Source organism: Hydra vulgaris, chromosome 05 (assembly GCF_038396675.1).
Source record: "Hydra vulgaris chromosome 05, alternate assembly HydraT2T_AEP".
In the NCBI taxonomy this organism is placed as follows: domain Eukaryota; kingdom Metazoa; phylum Cnidaria; class Hydrozoa; order Anthoathecata; family Hydridae; genus Hydra; species Hydra vulgaris.
This window is the reverse complement of record NC_088924.1, coordinates 35,029,147-35,050,152: the sequence shown is the minus strand read 5'-3', so window position 1 is coordinate 35,050,152 and position 21,006 is coordinate 35,029,147. Positions and strand designations below refer to the sequence as shown.

General features: G+C 26.2%; 1 protein-coding gene across 2 annotated transcripts; it reads right to left on the bottom strand.

Annotated features, from left to right (window-relative positions):
- Positions 1-12,373: 12,373 nt before the first annotated feature.
- Positions 12,374-19,513, bottom strand: LOC136080807 (uncharacterized). Of its 2 annotated transcripts, XM_065798005.1 has the most exons (4): positions 19,179-19,513; positions 17,227-17,421; positions 15,345-15,380; positions 12,374-12,524 (listed from the first exon to the last, which is right to left on the bottom strand). In XM_065798005.1, exons 1-4 carry the CDS (start codon positions 19,411-19,413, stop codon positions 12,397-12,399), a joined length of 594 nt encoding a protein of 197 aa, XP_065654077.1. In that variant the 5' UTR covers positions 19,414-19,513; the 3' UTR covers positions 12,374-12,396. The 2 variants fall into 2 exon arrangements, with proteins under 2 accessions (XP_065654077.1, XP_065654078.1); XM_065798006.1 differs by lacking the exon at positions 15,345-15,380.
- Between the last annotated feature and the right edge of the window lie 1,493 nt (positions 19,514-21,006).

The window sequence follows — 21,006 nt, the reverse complement described above, 5'->3', positions numbered from 1 at the left end:
AACAAGATCTTTTAAATATCACTACATGTCTCACATTAGTGTTTCAAGTGGTGCGCTTCAGGAATCTGTTCTTGGACTAATACTTACTGTAATGTTTATTAATGATCCCTAGTAGCAAGATATATTGGTGCAATAATGGTGCAATGTTAGGTATCTTGGCCGATATTGGACAAGATGTACAATACTGCGCCAATAATGGTAAAAAGTATTTCGCCAATATTTGCATACCAATATTGGAAAGTACTAGCATGCTAATATTGCTCAAGTAATGTTTTTCCAATATTAGAATACCGATATTGGAGCTGTATTGGCATGCTCATATTGGCATGCAATATTGATATTATTCGTAGTTGTAAGCGTACGTAACAAAATTAAATAAAGTAAATAAATTGTCTCAATAACTTTTTGTTAATTATAGGCTTTTATTAGATTTTTAACTGTAGCAATTACTCTGAGAAATATTTTAATAGAATTCCGTAGGTTTTAAATCACCATATCGAATCAATAATCTAGAAAATTAAAAAGACGTATTATAATTGTAGTTGCGTTACCTTTTGTTTTAGCTTTATTTGGTCATGTTTGCCTTTTTAAGTTTTTACAAAGCATCAAGTAAAAATGTATACAAAATATTAGCCATTGTTGTCTTTGATAACTGATATATAAAATTGCTAAGTATTTTATTTAACATTTGCACGGAATCCCATATTTCTCAACAATGCGCGTGTTGTCATATAAGCTTGTGTTTATACATGTATATACACACATATATACATTTTCTGTATTCGTTTAAAAATGGCTTGCTTTAAACTCCATGCTTTTATAAAATGCTTATGAAAAAAAATATCTTGGCGTTATATTGGATTTTATGTATAGCCAATATTGTAAATCAATATTGGCTATATATACATCAAAATGTGGACATTTTGAATATTCTTTACAATATTTAACAAACATTGAGATCAATATTGCGCCAATGTTGCTTGCTGCTAGGAATCTTTCTAATAAACTAAAAAATAAATACAAACTCTAAGCGGATGACGGCAAAGTTTTTACATGATGATATAAATTCTATTAATAAATGAACTGGAGTATGCTAAACTAATTATAGAAAATGTAAAATAGGCAATAAAAAAAAATCTATAATATTAAAAAACACTGAAATTATTAATTGAGTATTAAAGTATTCGATAAAAAATCTTGTGTCATATTAAGAAAAAATTTGAAATAGGATATTACTGCAATTGCTTCTAAAGCAAATGGAGTTTTAGGTCATATCAGACACACGTTTTCAATTTTTAATGCCAGTGTAATTAAACTGTTATATTTTTATTATTATTTTAAACTGTTATATTTTTATTATTTTTTGAACGTCATCATCTTGAATTTTTGAAAAGTCTTCAGTTTGGACTCCGTTTTTGAAAAGAGATATTAACCTCATTGAAAGGGTATAATACAGAGCAACCAGGCTTTTTTCAACGTTATTAAATGTTAAGTTTTAACAAAAATTATAAAAAACTTCATTTATCCACTATTAAGAGAAAAGCAAGAAATTGTATGATAATTTTGTTAATAATATTTACCAGCTTGACTTGAAGAGAACCTTTTATTTCCCATATAAAGAAAAGAATCAATCAACGATATGTTACTAACAACAGTGTTTATTCATTTAGAAAATATTTTTTTTAGTATGTGCATCATAGAATTTTAGGATAATATGCCGTTCCAGAATATGTAAACCAGATTAAAAAAAAAGTTCAAACAATTCGTTCACGGTGATTCATGCTTTTGATAAAAAAAACAACAACATTTGGGCGTTACTTACAACAACATATGGGCGTTACTTTATGACAAGACGCTTTTATTATAGTTTTTTTGTGGACCTAATAGTGATGCTAATTTTTTATTTAGTTATTAAGGTGATTTAAAAAATCAGGTGTTTTAAGGCCAGTTTTCGTAAATTTCAGTTTTCTTTTATTTATTATTATTATTATCATTATTTTTAAACATCTTTACTTTCTGTTCTGAGCCCTATCTCTTTATCGTCCAGCCAATATTGTAGTTGTTAGCTTTAATGCTTATCACACTTTAAACATCTTCATCTTCACAAAGCTGCAAGTAATCACTATTAGAGTTAGAAATTACTGAAAGAGAAAAAATAAAGTTTATAAAGTAAGATAATAATTAACAGACAACTAAAAAGATAGCAAGTTATATGAATCAGGAAAACAAGATGAAGGGAGTGAATTCCAAAGAACTGATGTTCGAAGAAAAAAACTAGAAGACTAAGAATTTTTGAAGTATTTTGGAACAGTCACAGTGAAATGATGACTTAATTAAATGACAAGTAACTCGAAAATGAATTTCCGTAGAAGACACAAGAGCAGCGCCTATTATTTATAGAAAAGAGAAAAAGGAGCAACATTACGACGATGTGATAATGGTTGAAGCTTGGCTGCAAGAGCAGGTTCAACAATGTTCAAAATGCGTTTTTGCACCCTGTCTATAAGAGAAAGGGCATTATTTGAAGACCCGTTCTAAAAATATCAACAGTATTCTATATTAGAACGGATTTGAGATTTATAGAGATACAGAATAGAATCTGGAGTAAGATAATGGCAAACAAAATAGAGCAATGCAACCTTGACATATGTTAAATTTCCAATGGATTTGATATATGGTTTCGAATAAAAATCAAAAGTAAGAGCTAATTCTAGAAAATGAAGGGTAGATAACTCGTTGAGTACATTACCCTTCATAAATATAGGAAGATATAGGTTATTTCAATAACAATTAGCTGAAACAAATTGAGGTTTATCTAAGTTAAAGTTCACCAGCCACTGAGAGCCCCATGCTGTATCAAAGATCCTTTTTAAGCTCAAATACCCCTCCAAGCAATCAGAAAGTATTGCCTTCTTATCAAGACAAGAATAGATAGTAGTATCGTCAGGGGTGACAAGATGAATAATGCCACAAAGTAGCATTTATCTTTTTCATATAGACCATGTTCACCTTGTCTAACAGATGCAGAAGGAGTGCAAAGCTGTTCAACAGATAGTTCTGTTTACCCCTTAAGTCTCTTCTACAGTACAGTTTTGGGATTCATGTAACATCTGCCCGAGGTGAGTATTTTTTATCGAAAAATCTCTCTCTTAGCTTTTACTCAACTAAAAGCTCAAGGCAAGGGGTGTGTTAAGTCAGAGTTAGCATCTTCAAGCCTTTGCTTAAATAAGCGTATCCTACAAAGCAGCAGAACATGAAACAGGTTGTACTTTTACGATATTATTTTTAGTAATTGCTTATGCGCGTGTGACGTGCTTTTTTATCCTTTATATATCGCGGAAGAATTTAAAAACGCTGATTTAGAATATAACAATGACTTTTTGATTTATAAAACTCGAAAAAAAGTTTCCTGTGCTATCTTGAATTTATAACATTAGCATAATCAGTTCGTGTTAGGATTAGGATCAGCATATGATATGACAACACAAATCATAACACAGTTCGTTTTTTGATTTATTACTTTATTGATAAAAATTGAGCGATCGATATTATGTTATTTGGAAGCCAATTATAATATTTATATACAAAGGCGAATCCACCATTTTTTCGATGTTTAAGATAACTTCCAGACATGGAACAAACTTCATGCAATAATCTTTTATCGCTCAAAAATTATGAATTTATAAAGTTTGAACCCCCCTCAATTTGAGGGGATCGTAATTTTATAAGGTAATAATTTTTGAACGCTAAAAGATCATTGTACAAAATTTTAGACTTTTATCGATTTATAAATTAATGTTTAACTTGTGATTGGCGACTGTAATATAAAATCATTTAATATATACTCATAAGTAGGTAATTTCAAACAATCAGTGCTTTAGCTATAAGTCAAGTTTATTCTCATTTCACGTTTCATTAGGATACTACATATAGTAAAGAAACCATTTATCTTTTGCTTAACACATGCACACAGTTAAGCAAAAGTCGCTTTACAGTTCTCTTAATGGAGTTGTTTCTGGATCGCAAGATTTAACAATAAGGTATTAGACTATCATGTTGTGTTTAAACTTTTTAAAAGCTGTACGGTGTGGTAAGTAACTATATTTTGCCAATAGATTCATAATAAATCTTTTGGTGCCATGGACTATAATGGATCAGTAGCCATATATTTTAGTTCCTTACCGACCGACTCTTTCTAGATCAGTCGCCATTATTTTATTCGTTAGTAAAAACAAAATTTGAGATGTTCAAATTATGTTAGTTATGGAGATACTAATTCATTTTTGAAAGTTTTAACGGGAAAGCATTACACGGGGAAGCATTACACGGGGAAGCATTACTTCCAATTAAAATTAAGTGTGTGGCCACGTCCATAAAAGAATGAGGACTAGACTACTAAAATTTTATTGACATCGAAAAAAGAAAATCGAAGATTCGGAGTCTATTTCTGCAGGAAAATATAAAATATTAAATTTCTTTTTAATTTATCTTTATTTTTTATTTTTTTTTAAATGTCGTTACTTTAGAACAACGATATCTTACGATCCCCATATAGTTAAACGAGTAAATTTTCAGGAGATTTTTCTTATACTTTAAAGCAGTGCTTAAAGCACGATCTTCGACAGAAGTATTTTTTTATTGAAAAGTTTGTTTTTCATTCAAAATTTCTCCATCAACTTTAAGTCAAAATTTTGGATTATTCACTAATTTAGCAGTCATTATAAAAGGAAATAGAAATATAAAATAATCTTTAGCCGCTTCAATGTGTTTTGAATTTGTAAAACTTTTAGCTTTACAGTATGAGTATTTTTCATGCAACAGATGCTTTTACATAAATCATACATGCAACAGTTGCTTTTACATTTTTCATGCAACAGTTGCTTTTGCATAACTTATTTTTTGTATTTTTATGGTGACTCAGGTGTTTAAAATTTTTTTTCTAACAGTTACATTTATTGTTCATTTTTTGAATCAAAAATGAATTTAAATCAAGAGTATTGAAAATTTAGTATTATAAGAGTATTATAAATATTATTACTTCTACTTAAATTTTGTATTTTTTTTATTTTTCTTCTTTTTCATTTTTGTAATTGTTTTTTCTATACTTAATTGTTTTAAACTTTATAAATAGTCTTTTTTTCTTTGATTTTAAATATGTAAATTTTACAGTAAAAAAAATATAGAGTAAAAGCAGATCAAATGAAATAGAGATTAGAATGAAATAGTTATGACAATATTTTCTCTTTTGGTCTTACTTAATTATTTAATGAACATTTTGAAAATATTTTTTGATTGTGTTGAATCGATTTTGGAGAATCTTTTTTTAAATAAGAATAAATAAAATTTTAATACAAAATAAATAATTTTTTTCTATGAATGGTAAAATACTTGATTGCATAATAATTTTTTTAAATTTTCGATGAGTGGGCATAAAACTCTCGGTAAGTAAAATTTGCTGGCATTAAACTTAAAACGGATCCTTGCATAACTTTTTACGTCGGTCAACAAACTTTTTTCAAAATTAAAGTTGTTATTTCCGGTTAAAAGTCAGGAGGTACATAGCGGATGGTAGTGCAAGATATTTTTTTCTACTATCAGAACAACAGTCTATATATATATATATATATATATATATATATATATATATATATATATATATATATATATATATATATATATATATATATATATATATATATATATATATATATATATATATTATATATATATATATATATATATATATATATATATATATATATATATATATATATATATATATATATATATATATATATATGTATATATATATATATGTATATATCTATATCTATATATCTATATTTATCTATCTATCTATCTATCTATCTATCTATATATATATATATATATATATATATATATATATATATATATATATATATATATATATATATATATATAGACTGTTGTTCTGATAGTAGAAAAAAATATCTTGCACTACCATCCGCTATGGTAAATTGGGGCAGAGGTTTTGCATTTGTTTTAAAATCACTAAAAACGAAATATAATATAAACGAAATATAAACGACAACGGTGAAATATGGGGTTGAATGAAATACGTCAATACGTTTGATATATAATGATTTTGTTAAATAATTATATCTAAACTAATAAATCTTTATAAATTCTTCGTTCATCACTCAGAGCCACAACTTCCATGCAAGAAATAGTACCAGAGTATTTCAACACACTGCAAAAAGAATTCAACGAAACATGTATTAACGAAAACACTTTATGTCATTTGGGGAATTTAAATTTTTCTCTTTTTTTTTATTTTGCTGTTTATATAAACTACGATTTTCTTTCACAAAAAGTTTCATTACAAATATATAAATAATAAACAGACAGGGGCTCAAAAAAATATGGATGACAAAATACCAATCTTATCTTTTTATAGAGCCCCTACAGATCATTACAATAATAGTAAAATATGGTAAATAAATCAAATAGAAAATTTTGCAAAAAAATAGTCGAAAAGAAGGTATAATATTTAAAAATGCAAATAAAGAAAAAAAAAAGATAAAGTAACTTTAATATCCTCAATGCTCATATACCCTCAATGAGTTGAAAAAGAAGATATAATGTTTAAAAATAAATAAAGTGAGCAAAGAATGCTTATAAATATAAATAGTCGCAAAAATTCAAAAAAAGAAAAGAAAATATTTAAAAATTCCAATATGTCAGAAAAAAGAAAAAAGAAAAAATAAATATCTTTTTAGTTCCCCATCAGACACCTACTCGCACCGGCCCTATATATATATATATATATATATATATATATATATATATATATATATATATATATATATATATATATATATATATAATATATATATATATATATATATATATATATATATATATATATATATATATATATATTTCATTGATTGACAGTTTGTCCACGTAATATTTTGCATATTTGGATATTGCAGTCGATTAAGCAAAAGTAAATAAGCTTTAGAGTTTATAAATTTTGATGCATAATGCTAATGGAATTTGATGCATAATACTAATGGTTTTACTGATTTTTGATTGTTTATATTTTATATATGGGAGCCATGATAAATGATTATCCATAATTACTCTTAAAAGCTATATAGTATCTTGTTTTTTAATTTATTTATAATTTATAATAAGTTTTACAGTTTTAGAGGAAGGGTTCTTCTGGTGTTTTTTTTTGTTTTTGAAACAAGGTGGGTTGTACTTTTTCAACGTTAAGAGAAAGTTTATTTGACCTGAACCAATCATAAACTTTTTCTAATATATATATATATATATATATATATATATATATATATATATATATATATATATATATATATATATATATTTTCATTGATTGACAGTTTGTTCTAATACAATGTTAATGTCAGCAAATAGCTGATTATATTGCTATTAGATAAAAATAGATTTGAATTGTCTGCAAACACAATAGTATTTATTTTTACTGGTGTATTATTAAAATCATTAACATAAACTAAAAATAAGAGCGGTCCTAGGATTGATCCTTGAGGCACTTCACACAAAATACTCAGTAATCAGGATTTTTTGTTTTAAACATGTTTTTTCTATTATGTATATAACTTTTTATCGCATACACTAATCGCATTTATTTTATACCTCGTACCATTTTAGTTTTTCTAACAGAATAAAGAGATCAACAAAGTCGAATGCCTTGGACAAATCTAAGATCACTTTGAGAGTAAACTTATCATTTTCAAAACCATCAGTTATTTTCTCGACTAATTCAATAATGGCATGTTCAGTTGAATGTTTTTTTCTGAAATCCAAATTGTTTTGGATTTAAAAAAATTTTTAGTGTAAAATAATCAAAAATTCTACTATAAACTACACGTTCAAAGGTTTTCGAGAAAACAGAAAGTACTGATATGGGTCTATAGTTAGACGCGTCGGTGCGATCATTATTTTTATTAATTGGGTATACTCTTGCAAGTTTGAATATATCAGGAAGTATTCCATGCTTTAAAGATAGGTTTACTATGTGGGACCTGGTTTTTTAATGATTTTTCTGATAGATATAAGGATATTACTGGGAATTTCATCAAACCCTGGAAATTTTTTTTAAAGAAAAACAAGCTGCGTCAAATTCAAGTTAAAAAAATTTAAGTCACTATCATACATTGTTGCATCTGTTGATTTTTTTTATATACGTTTTAAATGACGTAGAAGTTGGTATAATTTTATTTGGGAGATATATTTGTAAAGTATTTATTAAACTCGATTGATATTTTATTTGGATAAAATATATCTGATTTATTAATATTAGTTCTATAAAATAATACTGAACTTTTTATTTGACAACGGCCAATTATGTCATTAATTTATGACCTTTTTTTTTTTTTTCCATCATCAAACTTGAAATTGCTAATTTGTTTATTATAATACTTTTTTTTTTTTTTAAGAAGATTTTCATAGAAATACTTATAACTGTTGTATGTTTTCTTATTCTCAGTACTTATATTTTTAAGAATTTGTTGTATAGCTATTGTTTGTTTTTAGAACACTTTAAAAGTGTTTAATTCATCCAAAGATTGAAGAAATTTATCTAAGCGCTTTTGCTTTAATTTTTATTTCTTCATATGGACAAGCTTCAAAAAATATCGTTAAAAATTTAGTTAAAAAAATACTGAAAGCTTCGTTTGTATTACGACAATTATAAACATTATTCTAATTTTCTATATTTAGTTTATTCGATAGTTTGTTTGTATTAGTAATGGTTACGTTTTTTAAAATTTGTAAACTTTGGCTAAGTATGCTTAAATTTTTTTAAAAGCAATGTAGATCCGCTACGTTACTATTGAAAATTTGTATCGCTTATATCTGTTTTGCCTGACTGAAATGACGTTTCTTAGTAATTGTTTGTAAGAATATTATCAATTGCAGTTGTTAATTTTTTTTTTCACCCGAGTAGGTTTATTCATTACTTGCAAGGCATTGTATCTAAACAACATATCAACAAATAAAAGTAAAAACGAATTTTTAAAACCCAATGCTTTTATATTTTATTAAAACACAAACTTTGCAATCAATTTTTGCTGATATTACTTTTTTATTTTATCAACATTCGGCTGTATTCGAAAAAAAAAAAAAAAAAAAAAAAAAAAGAATAGGCGGGTCTTGAACCACAGACGTAAACGAAGTCAAGGCCTTATTCAAATAAGCTAAACACAAGTATTAGTAGGTACAAATAATTTAATTAATTAAAAGTTCTTCTTCTTCTTTCCATTTAAAAAATAAACTTAATTAAAATTAACTAAATTAATTGACTTTTTGCAAAACTAAATATTGAATATTGTATTGTAATCAAGCAAGAGTATGTATACAAAATTTGAAGAAAATATATCATCAGGAAGTGACTCAAAAATTGATTGCAAGGTTTGATGTTAACAGACAAACAGAGACGAGGAGTTAATAAAAGTATTGAGAAAAAACGATTTAGTTTTTAGAAAGTTTTTGTTTTGGTATTTAGTTAGTGGTTATTCAGCGCGTTTAAATTTTAATCTCCGGTTCTACATAATTGTTTTTTTTTCTTTGTTTGTTTTCAAAAGACACTATAAATGTCAACAAAATTTTGAAACAATCCGATTTCTCCATATGGTGGACGGTAAACACAGAATTATAGCATTTTTTTTTTGTTAATAATTATTTCAATAAAATGACTTTCATAGTTTTCATTTAATAAGCATAATTGTTTTTTTTATCTAAAATAAATGTTTTTCAAACATATAAACTCTTAGTCCTCCACCTTTTTGATGATTTCCCCGTAGTTGGCCAACTACTTTATAATTTGGCAATATAGTCAGAGTTTGATTTAACCGGACTTTCTGTTTCATGCCAAATTTTTGACAAAGCTATGACGTCGAACGTGTTGTTTATAATATCTAAAAATTCTTTAATTTTTTTAAAGTTTTTACACATGTCTCTTATTTTAAAATGTAATTTAAATAAAGAAATAATATATTTTTTAGTTTTAATATTATAAGGATCATTTGAGTTTCTTTAATAATATTTAAATTATCTCCGGAAAAGTTAAGAAAATCCTGAAAAGGCCTTTTGAGGCCATTTAAATCTTGATCCTATGATCAAAATTTAAAGTTTTCAAATCTTCGTTAGCAGAAATTTTAAAAATAAAAAATAAAATCAGAGCTTATTCATGAACTCATATAATAATATTTTTTTTTTTTAAATAGTCAGAAAAATTTCAACTACATTTATATTTTTTTTCCTAAATTCAATAAACCTGGCTTCTCTGGTAATCAAGGAAAGCAACACATAGTTTGCAAACGTGGTGCTTAACGACCATTGAAATTGGTTGATAAGAATGTAAAAATCTATTATACAATTCGTAATTGCATTAATGCTGCGGCTATAATCATTCGCCATTCATTTTTTTTTTAATTAAAAAAACGTCTGTACAAAAATGAGTGCTTAAGTTGTTCAAACGTACACACAAAATCATCCGGATGGATAGATAAGATAAGTTCGTTCGGTGGCTCACTGGCGTGCGTGTTCCCGTCATTTTAAAAAGTCCAAATAAATAGTTTAGTCGAGTTGTTAAAAATAATATGTTTAATCAATTAATTTTTTAAATAAATAAATCGAACTTTGGTTATCCAATTAAAGGTTTTAATGTTTTATTCTTAGATGGACACTTAACACATATTATCTATTGGGTTGTACTTGCTTGTATCAAAAACAATATCTTGTTAATTTGCTTATCAGCTCATTCGTCACATATTCTACAGCCTCTAGGTGTCGGTTATTGCCCTGTAAAAAAATTGTTTGGTGCAAGTTGCTTTAATAGTTTTATGCAGAGACAAAGTTAAGCAATTTATCAAAAGAATATTTTAGTAAACTGCAAGCAAAATTTTTTAGCTCTAATGAAGTTTTTACACACACGCAAATATCCACTGGATTTCAAAATACTAGTTTGTTTTCGCTCAACATCAGGAAAATCGATCTGTCTAAATTAAAAATTGCTAATACGTTTGAAACACTTTCATTTCAATTTAAGATTTTGTCATCTCAACCACCAAAACCTATGCCAGTGCTACCATCACCAACACCACTAGCTACACCATCTTAGCTACTGCCTTCTGAATCTGCACCAACCACATATAACATTAGCATACGTCGTTTAGCACTATCTCCAAAGTCAACTCTAGAGTCAACTCATCTTCCCCCAATCTTCAATACAATTCCGGCAAAAGAAAATTCAAAAAGAAGTTAAAAAACAATTGCAATTTTTTGCTTGCTTGAAAAAATGTTTCGCATCCAACATGTTGACATAACAAAAACAAAAAAAAGGAGATGTGCCAACATGCCAAGGGGAGTGTCTTAATAAATAAAGAATATTCGAAAAATTGAAAGATGCTGACAGCAAAAAGAGAGGCAATGGAAGTATGACTTTAATGATGAGAAGCATTAATTAACTAAAGCGACTCCAACGACGACAACAACAGCAAACCAAGTCAAGTGTAAAAAATGCCGTAATGTTTTGAACGAAACTTCACCAATTCAAAATAGTGAATAGTACCAATACAAAAATTCAAAACTCAAGGTTTGACTTTGTTAAACATACATTCCAAAGCTATATATAAAAGGCACCAATTTTTATTCAAACCAAAAAGTGTAGCACTAGTGACAACTCAAGTCGACCTCCAGAACCTCTTAAAGACTCAATATCATCACATAAATAAAAACAATTCTCTTTATTAAATAGTCTTTTTTTTTAATTGTTATAATGGTTGCATTATTTAGTTAAGTATTCTTTTAATGACCCATCAATTTGCATATTTCATTATTCCCAAATACGAGGGTAGAATAATTTTTATTTCCAATCAAATAAAGTAAATAAATTAAATAAAGTCAATCAAATAAAGTAAATCAATCAAATCAAAGCCAACAAAATCAAGCCAACAAAATCAAGCCAATCAAATAAAGTAAATAAATCAAATCAAAGCCAACAAAATCAAGCCAAATCAAAGCCAACAAAATCAAGCCAATCAAATAAAGTAAATAAATTAAATCTTAAAAATTCTCAAAATTCTTTACAACTTAAAATAAAAGAGTTCAAAATCTTTTTCCAACGTTAACATTAGTTACAAATTAATGTTAAAGTTGTGAAGTATAAATATATCGTAAATTATTGGGGTTAGTAATAAAATTACAATTGTCACTTTTGAACAACGCGTCTTTTAAATAATTGTCTCTTTTAAACAACGCCGTTGCAACGGCTGAGTAAATATTTATTCATTATCTTTTTACTGTAATTATTTTCAAACGTCGATAAAAAAAAAAGCGTTGCTCATTTTTATTTTTTGATTTTTATTATGTTAAGTTTTCGTTTTTTTCATCATTTTGTAGTAAACCATTTTTTTCATCTTGAATAGTGGAGTTTAAAATCGATATCCCATCAGTCACTGGTCCTGATGCCATGTTGTCTTTATTGAACTTACCTAAATTAAAGTTCTTATAAAATAGAAAACAAAAAAAAATTGAAATTCAACAAAAAAAAAAAAATGAAAGCAACAACTCATAAAACAAAATATTAAGAAAGCGTTAGTTGTCAATATGTTTGTTATCAGAATACGTCTTATAACTTTTTTAATGACAGGACTGTTTCAAAGAAGAGACATTTGGTTTTAGAATAAGAGAAATTTGGTTGTTTTCTTTTACACTAAAACTCGTATAATCAACAAATGCTCTAGTTTCAAAACAATTTTTTTTAAAGATTATTTTGTGTGTTAAAATATTGTTAAAATAAAGTATTGCTTTCTTTGTTTGTTCATTTTGTCAACTATTAACAGCAATTGAAGCATTTAAGAACCAAGCCTTATAAATGAATCTAAGGGTGTAAATAAAATTTTGGGTTGCTATTTTAAATAATAAAACTGAATATACCCTAACCCTTTTACAAGAATTAAATGTAAAAATATTAAAGGTTTTTAGTGTGAAATAAGTCATGAATGCTATATAGTTTATAAAGTCCAAAAAAATCAAAACATTTATATGGAATAAAAAAAATTGTTTGTATAAAAATAAATAAAAATTTAAACTTTTATTCATTTTTATACTTTTATTTGTTTGATTATATCTCTTTTTAAGGTTCATAAAGTTGAATAAATGACAATACAAACGTATTCGTCCTTTTTAATTTGACAACAATGATACGCTTGGTATTTAAGAAGGAAATGGTGTTTAAACAATACGCTTGGTATTTAATACGGAAAACTTTATCATTAAATAACAAGTGGTTTTAAAGTTATAATAGCCGGGGCATGCCAGAGCTATACTTTTGTTCAGTTACGTTAATAATGAATCAGGTTTATTTCTATCTCTATTGCCAATTTAAAAAAAAAATTTAAATGAAAATTTAAACTTTTAGCCCAAGTGACATGTACACTAAATTAATTGTTAATTAATATATAATTTAATCTAATATATAACAGATTACAAAAATTTATTAGAAAAAAACGAATATATATATATATATATATATATATATATATATATATATATATATATATATATATATATATATATATATATATATATATATATATATATATATATATATATATATATATATATATATATATATATATATATATATATATATATATATATATATATATATATATATATATATATATATATATATATATATATATATATATATATATATATATATATATATATATATGTTACATAAAATATATATATATATATGTTACATAAAAAAGAATGTTTGCAAAAACAAACAGGGGCTAAAAAAAAATTATACTCACTACAATCTTTTCACATTGCCCCTATGTGAGCTTTATAGGTTGAAAATAAAGCAATATTGTTAAAAAAATTATGTAGGGGAAAGGCTCCAATGATGGCATACCGGTCATATTTTTATAAATATTTGTTGTGGCAAAAAAGTGATTAGACTAACATGTCTATACTGACGTTACACTAATTTTAGTGAAAATACGTCCCTTATGCACAATTTTGCTTTTATAATCAACAAAAATTGATTTTGGGATGTGCTGTTGTATTTTTAATCCTTTTAAATATTTAAGATTGTGATTTTATTATCAACTGTGCAGAAATGAAATTTTCATGCACTTAATTTCCAAGTTTTATGCATTTAGTAGATTACTTATTTTTATTTTATTTTTTGAACTAGGCAGACATAGCTGGTTTAAATGAAAATGATGACTTCTTCCTATGATGGCATACTAACGAGTTAGTTGTGTGTTGCAATATCGACGAGTTAAGAAAACATTTTTTCTTTAATAAAAGATGTTTGTTAGCGAAGTAATAAGGAATTTTTACTTCACTAAAAAATTTTTGGTTCAAAAAACACATATAACGCAATATCTCTTATGCGTATGCGCAAAATTCTACATTGCTTCAATGTAGCACGAAAGGTTAATTAGGATGATTACGCGTAATTTCTGGCATTTCTGAGGGAAGAATCTAAGGTCAAATGAAAAAGTCAAGTTACCCTTGATGCTAACCAGCCCCATCCTCCCCTATGCCATCATAGGAGCAGTAGTTGCCTATGATGGCATACTTGTGCTTTTTTTTAAATAAAAATAACTAATATAAAAATAAAACTGATAAAAACTCTTGGGGTAATTATTGTTCTACATGTAACAAAGAATGTATCCAAATCAAAACTTTTGTTCATGGTCTACAGGATACTGAATAATGAAGCTTTCATAAAATATGCAATAAATAAAAAATTATGAAGATTTCATAACAATGAACAATAAATTAAAAAAAGCATTTTATTAATTTATTTTACAATTTATATATAATTTTATCCTAAAAAAATGTTTTTAAAAAGAAAAGAAAAATCTAGCTCTCTAAACTTGTGGAATAGATCTCTTCACCAGAAAGGTATGGTATGTCTTCATATGTGTATTTTAAGGGTTTTCGCAGTCGACTATTTGGTGCTTTGGCCAAGAGCCTAGCCGATTTTCGGTTTTTGGTAAAAGCACTATTTTTTAGCATCTTTAATCAACACTTTAATTAAGGTAACTAATTAGAAACTGTTTTAAATTTTGTGTCAATTTAAAATAATGATAGTTGCTTTTACTTAAAAAAATAAACAAACCATAAAATTAGCCTGTAATCAAAAACAATAGGGAACAAAGGGAAGCTCATTGTTTTCTATTTTAGCAATATTACTCTAGACATAGAACTTCAAAGTTTAATAATCAATAAAAGTTTGAAATTACTTCAAATGCTAATATTTGATAAAAATAAAAATGTACTAATACCTGACGATACTCCTATCTTGCGTCTTGAGTTTTTTTCTATAAGTTAATAAAGTGTAATTTTAAGATTTTTCATCTTTTGCTATAAATTATATCAGAATGTAGAAAAAAATTAAATGCGATAGCAATCCATATTATAAGATTTTAAAAAACGAGTAGATCTAGAGAAGAAGATGGCAGGAAGGACGAGGAGTTATTGAATGAGGAAAAAGATGGCAGGAAGAACTAGGGGTTGTTGAATGAGGAAGAAGATGGTAGGAATGACTAGGGGTTTTTGAAGAAGATAACCAAGACAAAAGAATCATAAAAATTATAGATTAAATTTAGTATGAGGTGATAATATAAATTGTATAAACAATATATTATTGCAACTCTATAGTTATCATTTTCATTAAAGTTAAATCATGCTTAAAGTTAAAGTTGTCGTAAAGGTATAATTTTTAACAAGTGTGGAGTTCTTTGTCTTCATGATACGTGCTATGACACGGCCTTGTCACAAACGAAACAAAAACTTCCATAGCACAGTTAACTTATGCGCTTCAATGAAGCAGTTTGGAACCCTCAAAATAACTAAGTGTCGCCTAAATTTCGGTGCTTTAGTCAAGCGCCTAGCCGAATATTTGTTTTTAATTTTCGACACAAATCACTGCTCCTGGAATCTATAATTAAAAATTGCTGAAAAACTTACCTTTATGTTGCATCTTAATGTAAGGCACTCTTAAGTTTGATATTAAAATAAACAAACAATGAAAGTGGAAGTCGAATATTGGATGAATGCCTATAGGTTCCGCTATAGTGAAAGTCAAGTCATTATATTTGCATGACAATACTAGGTAATAAACTTTTTTAATGGCTGAAATCCTCAATAATTTCTCAACTGGACAATTTCTATCTTGTTAAAAGTTTGACAAATAATAAAAATGGCTACACAAAAAAATGCGTACTGACCAATAACTACTAAAAGTCAACTAGCTAACTACTCATGGCATGGTTCACTAAAGAATCATTAACTGGCTGCTGAAAGCTACCATTGGTTCGCTAAGTAGCTAATAAACTGATTCATTATTCTGGTTCGTTCTAGAACTTTTGGCACTGTCTATAGGTCTTCTTGAATATGTTTGATGGATTGTAAAATATATGATGTGATACTCAACAACATGCTCAACGAAGTCTCTTTTTCTGCAACAAATAATATTAATGTATACACGTATTTCTTATTATCCAAGTATACTTTATGGGCATGCAGACTAAAAATTTTTTATCTTAACTGGCAACACGACATTGATTTTGTTGAAATGCATCAAATATTTAGTTTAAACAACTAATCGGTTGTTACAACGTAAATAAAACGTCGCAATAAAGAAAATTTTCTTTCTTTTAAAAAAATTTGCTAGACGTTTTTATTTTAACGGAGGCAGGTACTTTTTAACAAACTAATTAACTATATAGAACATACTGAGGTAGGTATTCCAACTGTAGAACTTCAACATGTGATGTTATCTGAATCATAATATTTTTTGATGAAAGTCAAAATGTCCAATTTTTACTCCAGCTAACATTTTTGTTTTACCTCAATATTTATTTGAAGTTTTGTTAAAACACAAAATAAGTTATAAATTCTGCATTTTTAAAGGTATTAGATATTTTCTAAAAAATTTCATAAGTATTGGGAACGCAAAAATATTCTAAACAAAACTAAACAAAAACTTGTTGAGGGTAAACGAAAGGTAATTCCTTCTAATAAAGAGTGTACCCTTTGAACCATTCAGCTCTCAAAAACAGCTAATCTATATATGCTTTAATTGTAAAAGTTATAAAATAGTTATAATAATTTAAATTTAAAAGAAATAAGTTTAAATTAATTCTTACACTTATAAAATCTTACCTTCAAGCACCACTGAATACTTTTGTACACAAAAACTTGCTTCTTGTTTAAAGGTTTCGCTACAATCATACTTGTCCAAGAAAAACTTATTAAATTTACTCAGCCTCAAATAAAAACCTGCTTTTATTGTTGATTCAAATGCTGTAAATCCGTCAAACCATAAATTATGTAGAGGATAAAATGAACTTTGACGTTCTAAAATAACAGTTTAACTAAAAAATTCTTTAAAAGAAAAAGAAAAAAATGCTAAATGACTTGAGAACATAACAAATACATAACACAATTATCTATATAATTATCTATATTATTAATTATCTATACTTGTTATTTGCGGATAATTAGTTAAGTATTAACTTATCACTTGTTATTTACGGATAATTAGAGGCTTGGCGATAAGAATATTTTGCCTTCTTGCCCCGGCCATTTGTATATTTTACAAAAAAAAAAGCTTGTAAAAGCTCTTGTGTGTGTTAAAACATGAAACAATTGAATCTACTAAAAACTTTAATTAAGAAATCTACATAAAAATAATTTTGCAGCTTGAATTCAAGATAAAACCAAAAAGAATACAACTAATAATGGATCAAACTTTTGTAAAGCTTTTAACCTCTATAAAAAGTAGGTATAAGTACTATAAAAAGTAGGTATAAGTACTCTATAAAAAGTAGGTATAAATACCTAATAAGTAAATAGCCCTGATGCAGCAAACGATTATAAAAAAAATAAAACTGTTGATGAAGATTAGGAAATATAATTTTTGATAATGATTCATTGAGTTTAATAGCTATTCATGATGTCGCAGTTGCTGGCTAAAATGCAGCTTTCAAAAAATTTAGCCAACCAGCGCGTGCAAAATATCAAACGTTGTGATACAAGCAGTTATGAAGTAATAGATCTGGAGAAGTTGTTAAAAAATCATTTAGGGCTGTTTTTACAAATTCAAGGAGTTAGAACCCAATGTACATGTCTGTGGAACGCATGAATAAGCTGATAACTGATAAAGAAATCATTGTGATAAAAGGCGTTTGTGACAAGATTAATTTGTCACTGTTTTGAATAGCTAACAAGAAACTATTACTAAAGTTTTGACAAGCTGAAGAAGCATTTTTGCAGAGTGTGTTTTTTAATTTATATAATCAAATGATATTAGTATTGCTGCTAGTAAGATTATTTCATCATAAGTTAGTAGCACTAATTTATCCATTTATAAACTTCTTGAATCTCCACTAGTGAAGAATATCTTTCTTGAACTGAACACTGCTTTGCCAGCAACTACAGCTAAAGAACGTTTACTTAGTGTAGTAGGACAAAATTTCTTCTTAAACCGCACTAGAATGACAGATGATCATATTGAACAGCAGCATTTATTACGTATCAATGGGATCATGTTCTGTTGCAATAAACATAATTACGTTGATGGATTGAATATATGCAAAAATTTATTTAAAGATAATTTACAAACGTATTTCTTGTATGTGTTAATTTTGGATGTATTCACTTTAGCAAAATGCAAAAGTACTTTTTACTTTGTAACTAAGATGTACTTTCATTATACTGTACTTTTTTATTTTTTTACTCAAGAGTTTTATTTTAGCAGAACCTGTGCTTACACCTGTGCTTAAATTTACTTTTTTACTTTTAGAGCAGTACTTTTACTTAATTATAGTACTTAATTATTTTTAAAATGTAACAACCCCAAACCTGAGCTTTAACATATCTGTTATAACCATTACATATATATAATAATTTATTATAAATTAAATTTATTTATTTATAATAAATTTAAATTTATGATAAATTCAAATTTATTTATATATTGCTTACCTAAAAAAAGTATAAAAATTTTCTAAAAGAAAATAAAAAGGCAAAAACTAAACAATAAAAATATAATACAGTTTTACTTTATATTTTATGTGTAAAAAGACTCTTTATGAATAGAAAGCACATCTCACCGTAATTTCTTGTATTTTTCTTTTTTTCAATATAGCAAACCCGATTTTTACAAGTCAAGTACCATCCAGGTTTTTGGACATATTCTAAACTAATAGCTTCAGATAAGCTTGAATCAAGAGAAACAACTGGTTTAAATTTATCACTAAGTATCGGAGACAGTCTGTTACTCATGTCGATAAAAGTTTTTCTATGAGTTTTTTCTTTTTCTACAAAATGATTTAGCCAAGAAAACATTTTGCCAATGATTTTAATTAACAGCAATAAAAAACGATTAACCAGTAGACTTTCTTTAGCTTTCTATTATGATAAACATTAGGTTCATTTTCATTAATATAAAACTACAAAACGTAAAACAAAATTTGACACTTTCTCTCTTAAAATCAAATTATATGGTCTATCCTTATATTTTGAATTTATGCCAAAATTTTATCACTATGTTGGAAAAAGTTGATAATATTTGAATTAAAATTAAGTGCTTACAACAATTATTTTATTGAAAATTGTAGTATAATTTAAAAGTAATATAATATATATTTCGAAGTTTATTTGAGATGATAGCCAGGCTCATTATATTCCGTTAAAAAAGTAGAAAAATAAAAAAAATATACCGCCATTCTATTATGTTTACTGCATATATTCAATCTGTTTTTTCTTACAACTTATTTAATATGGATGATTCAAATAAATAAATGTAAGGAACCCTAATACATCTAACACTTTGTTTTTCTAAAGAAAATATTTTGCTTGAAAAACTGAAATAATTACTACTTTTCATAAAAGAAAGTAAATGTTTAACAGATTTGCACTATAAACTATGAACTTTGAACTATAGTTTATTAAAACACAAAGTTGTGATATAAATGCATTTAAAGGTATAACAACAAGTAATTGCATACTTTTTGCGTATTCGCAAAAATGAGACCAAAATCATAGTGTTCGATAAATTATTAAAGGTTCACAAACAAATTTTTATATAAGTATCCTTGTGTTGTGAAATCATCATCTGAAGTTTTCACAACAGGTTAATAGTTGAAAAAATATTGAGGAATGTAAAGTAAATCCTCAATCTTTTTATATTACACTCCATCATTCTATCTCATTGTACTAATCTGGTTTTGCTAAAAATATATGAGATATAAAAAAAATATTTATTTATTGTTAAAATATTTATATTTGAAATTATTTAAATCAAAAAAATACTTAACTTTTTACTTCTCTTACTTTTATTTTTTAGGACAAACTTGAACTTTTGGTTACATTACATTTGGTACATTACATTCGGTACATTACCTTCGGTACATTACATTCGGTACATTACATTCGGTACATTACATTCGGTGCATTACATTCATTTATTCGGTACATTACATTACATTTGATTTATTTCATAAAGTTTATGAAAAAAATTAACTATTGGGAACTTGAAAATTTATATGAAATATTTGATATGGGAACTTGAAAAAAAAAAATGTTTGTTATAGTTTAAAAACAACTTAATATTTGGTTTTTTCCACTGTAACAAAATACACTGACACCATAACTTTAAAAAGCTTGTAAACAAAGAATGATTTAAAAATAAAAATAAAATTTTTGGGAGATAAACAATTTAAACAGCATAAATTTTAATTTTAAGATATTCTAGAAAATTTAATTTTAAGATATTGTAAAATCCTATGTCGTCGGCCCTGATATATATATATATATATATATATATATATATATATATATATATATATATATATATATATATATATATATATATATATATATTTATATATATATTTTTTTTTATTTTTTTTTTATTTTTAACTTTTATTTCGCTGATTA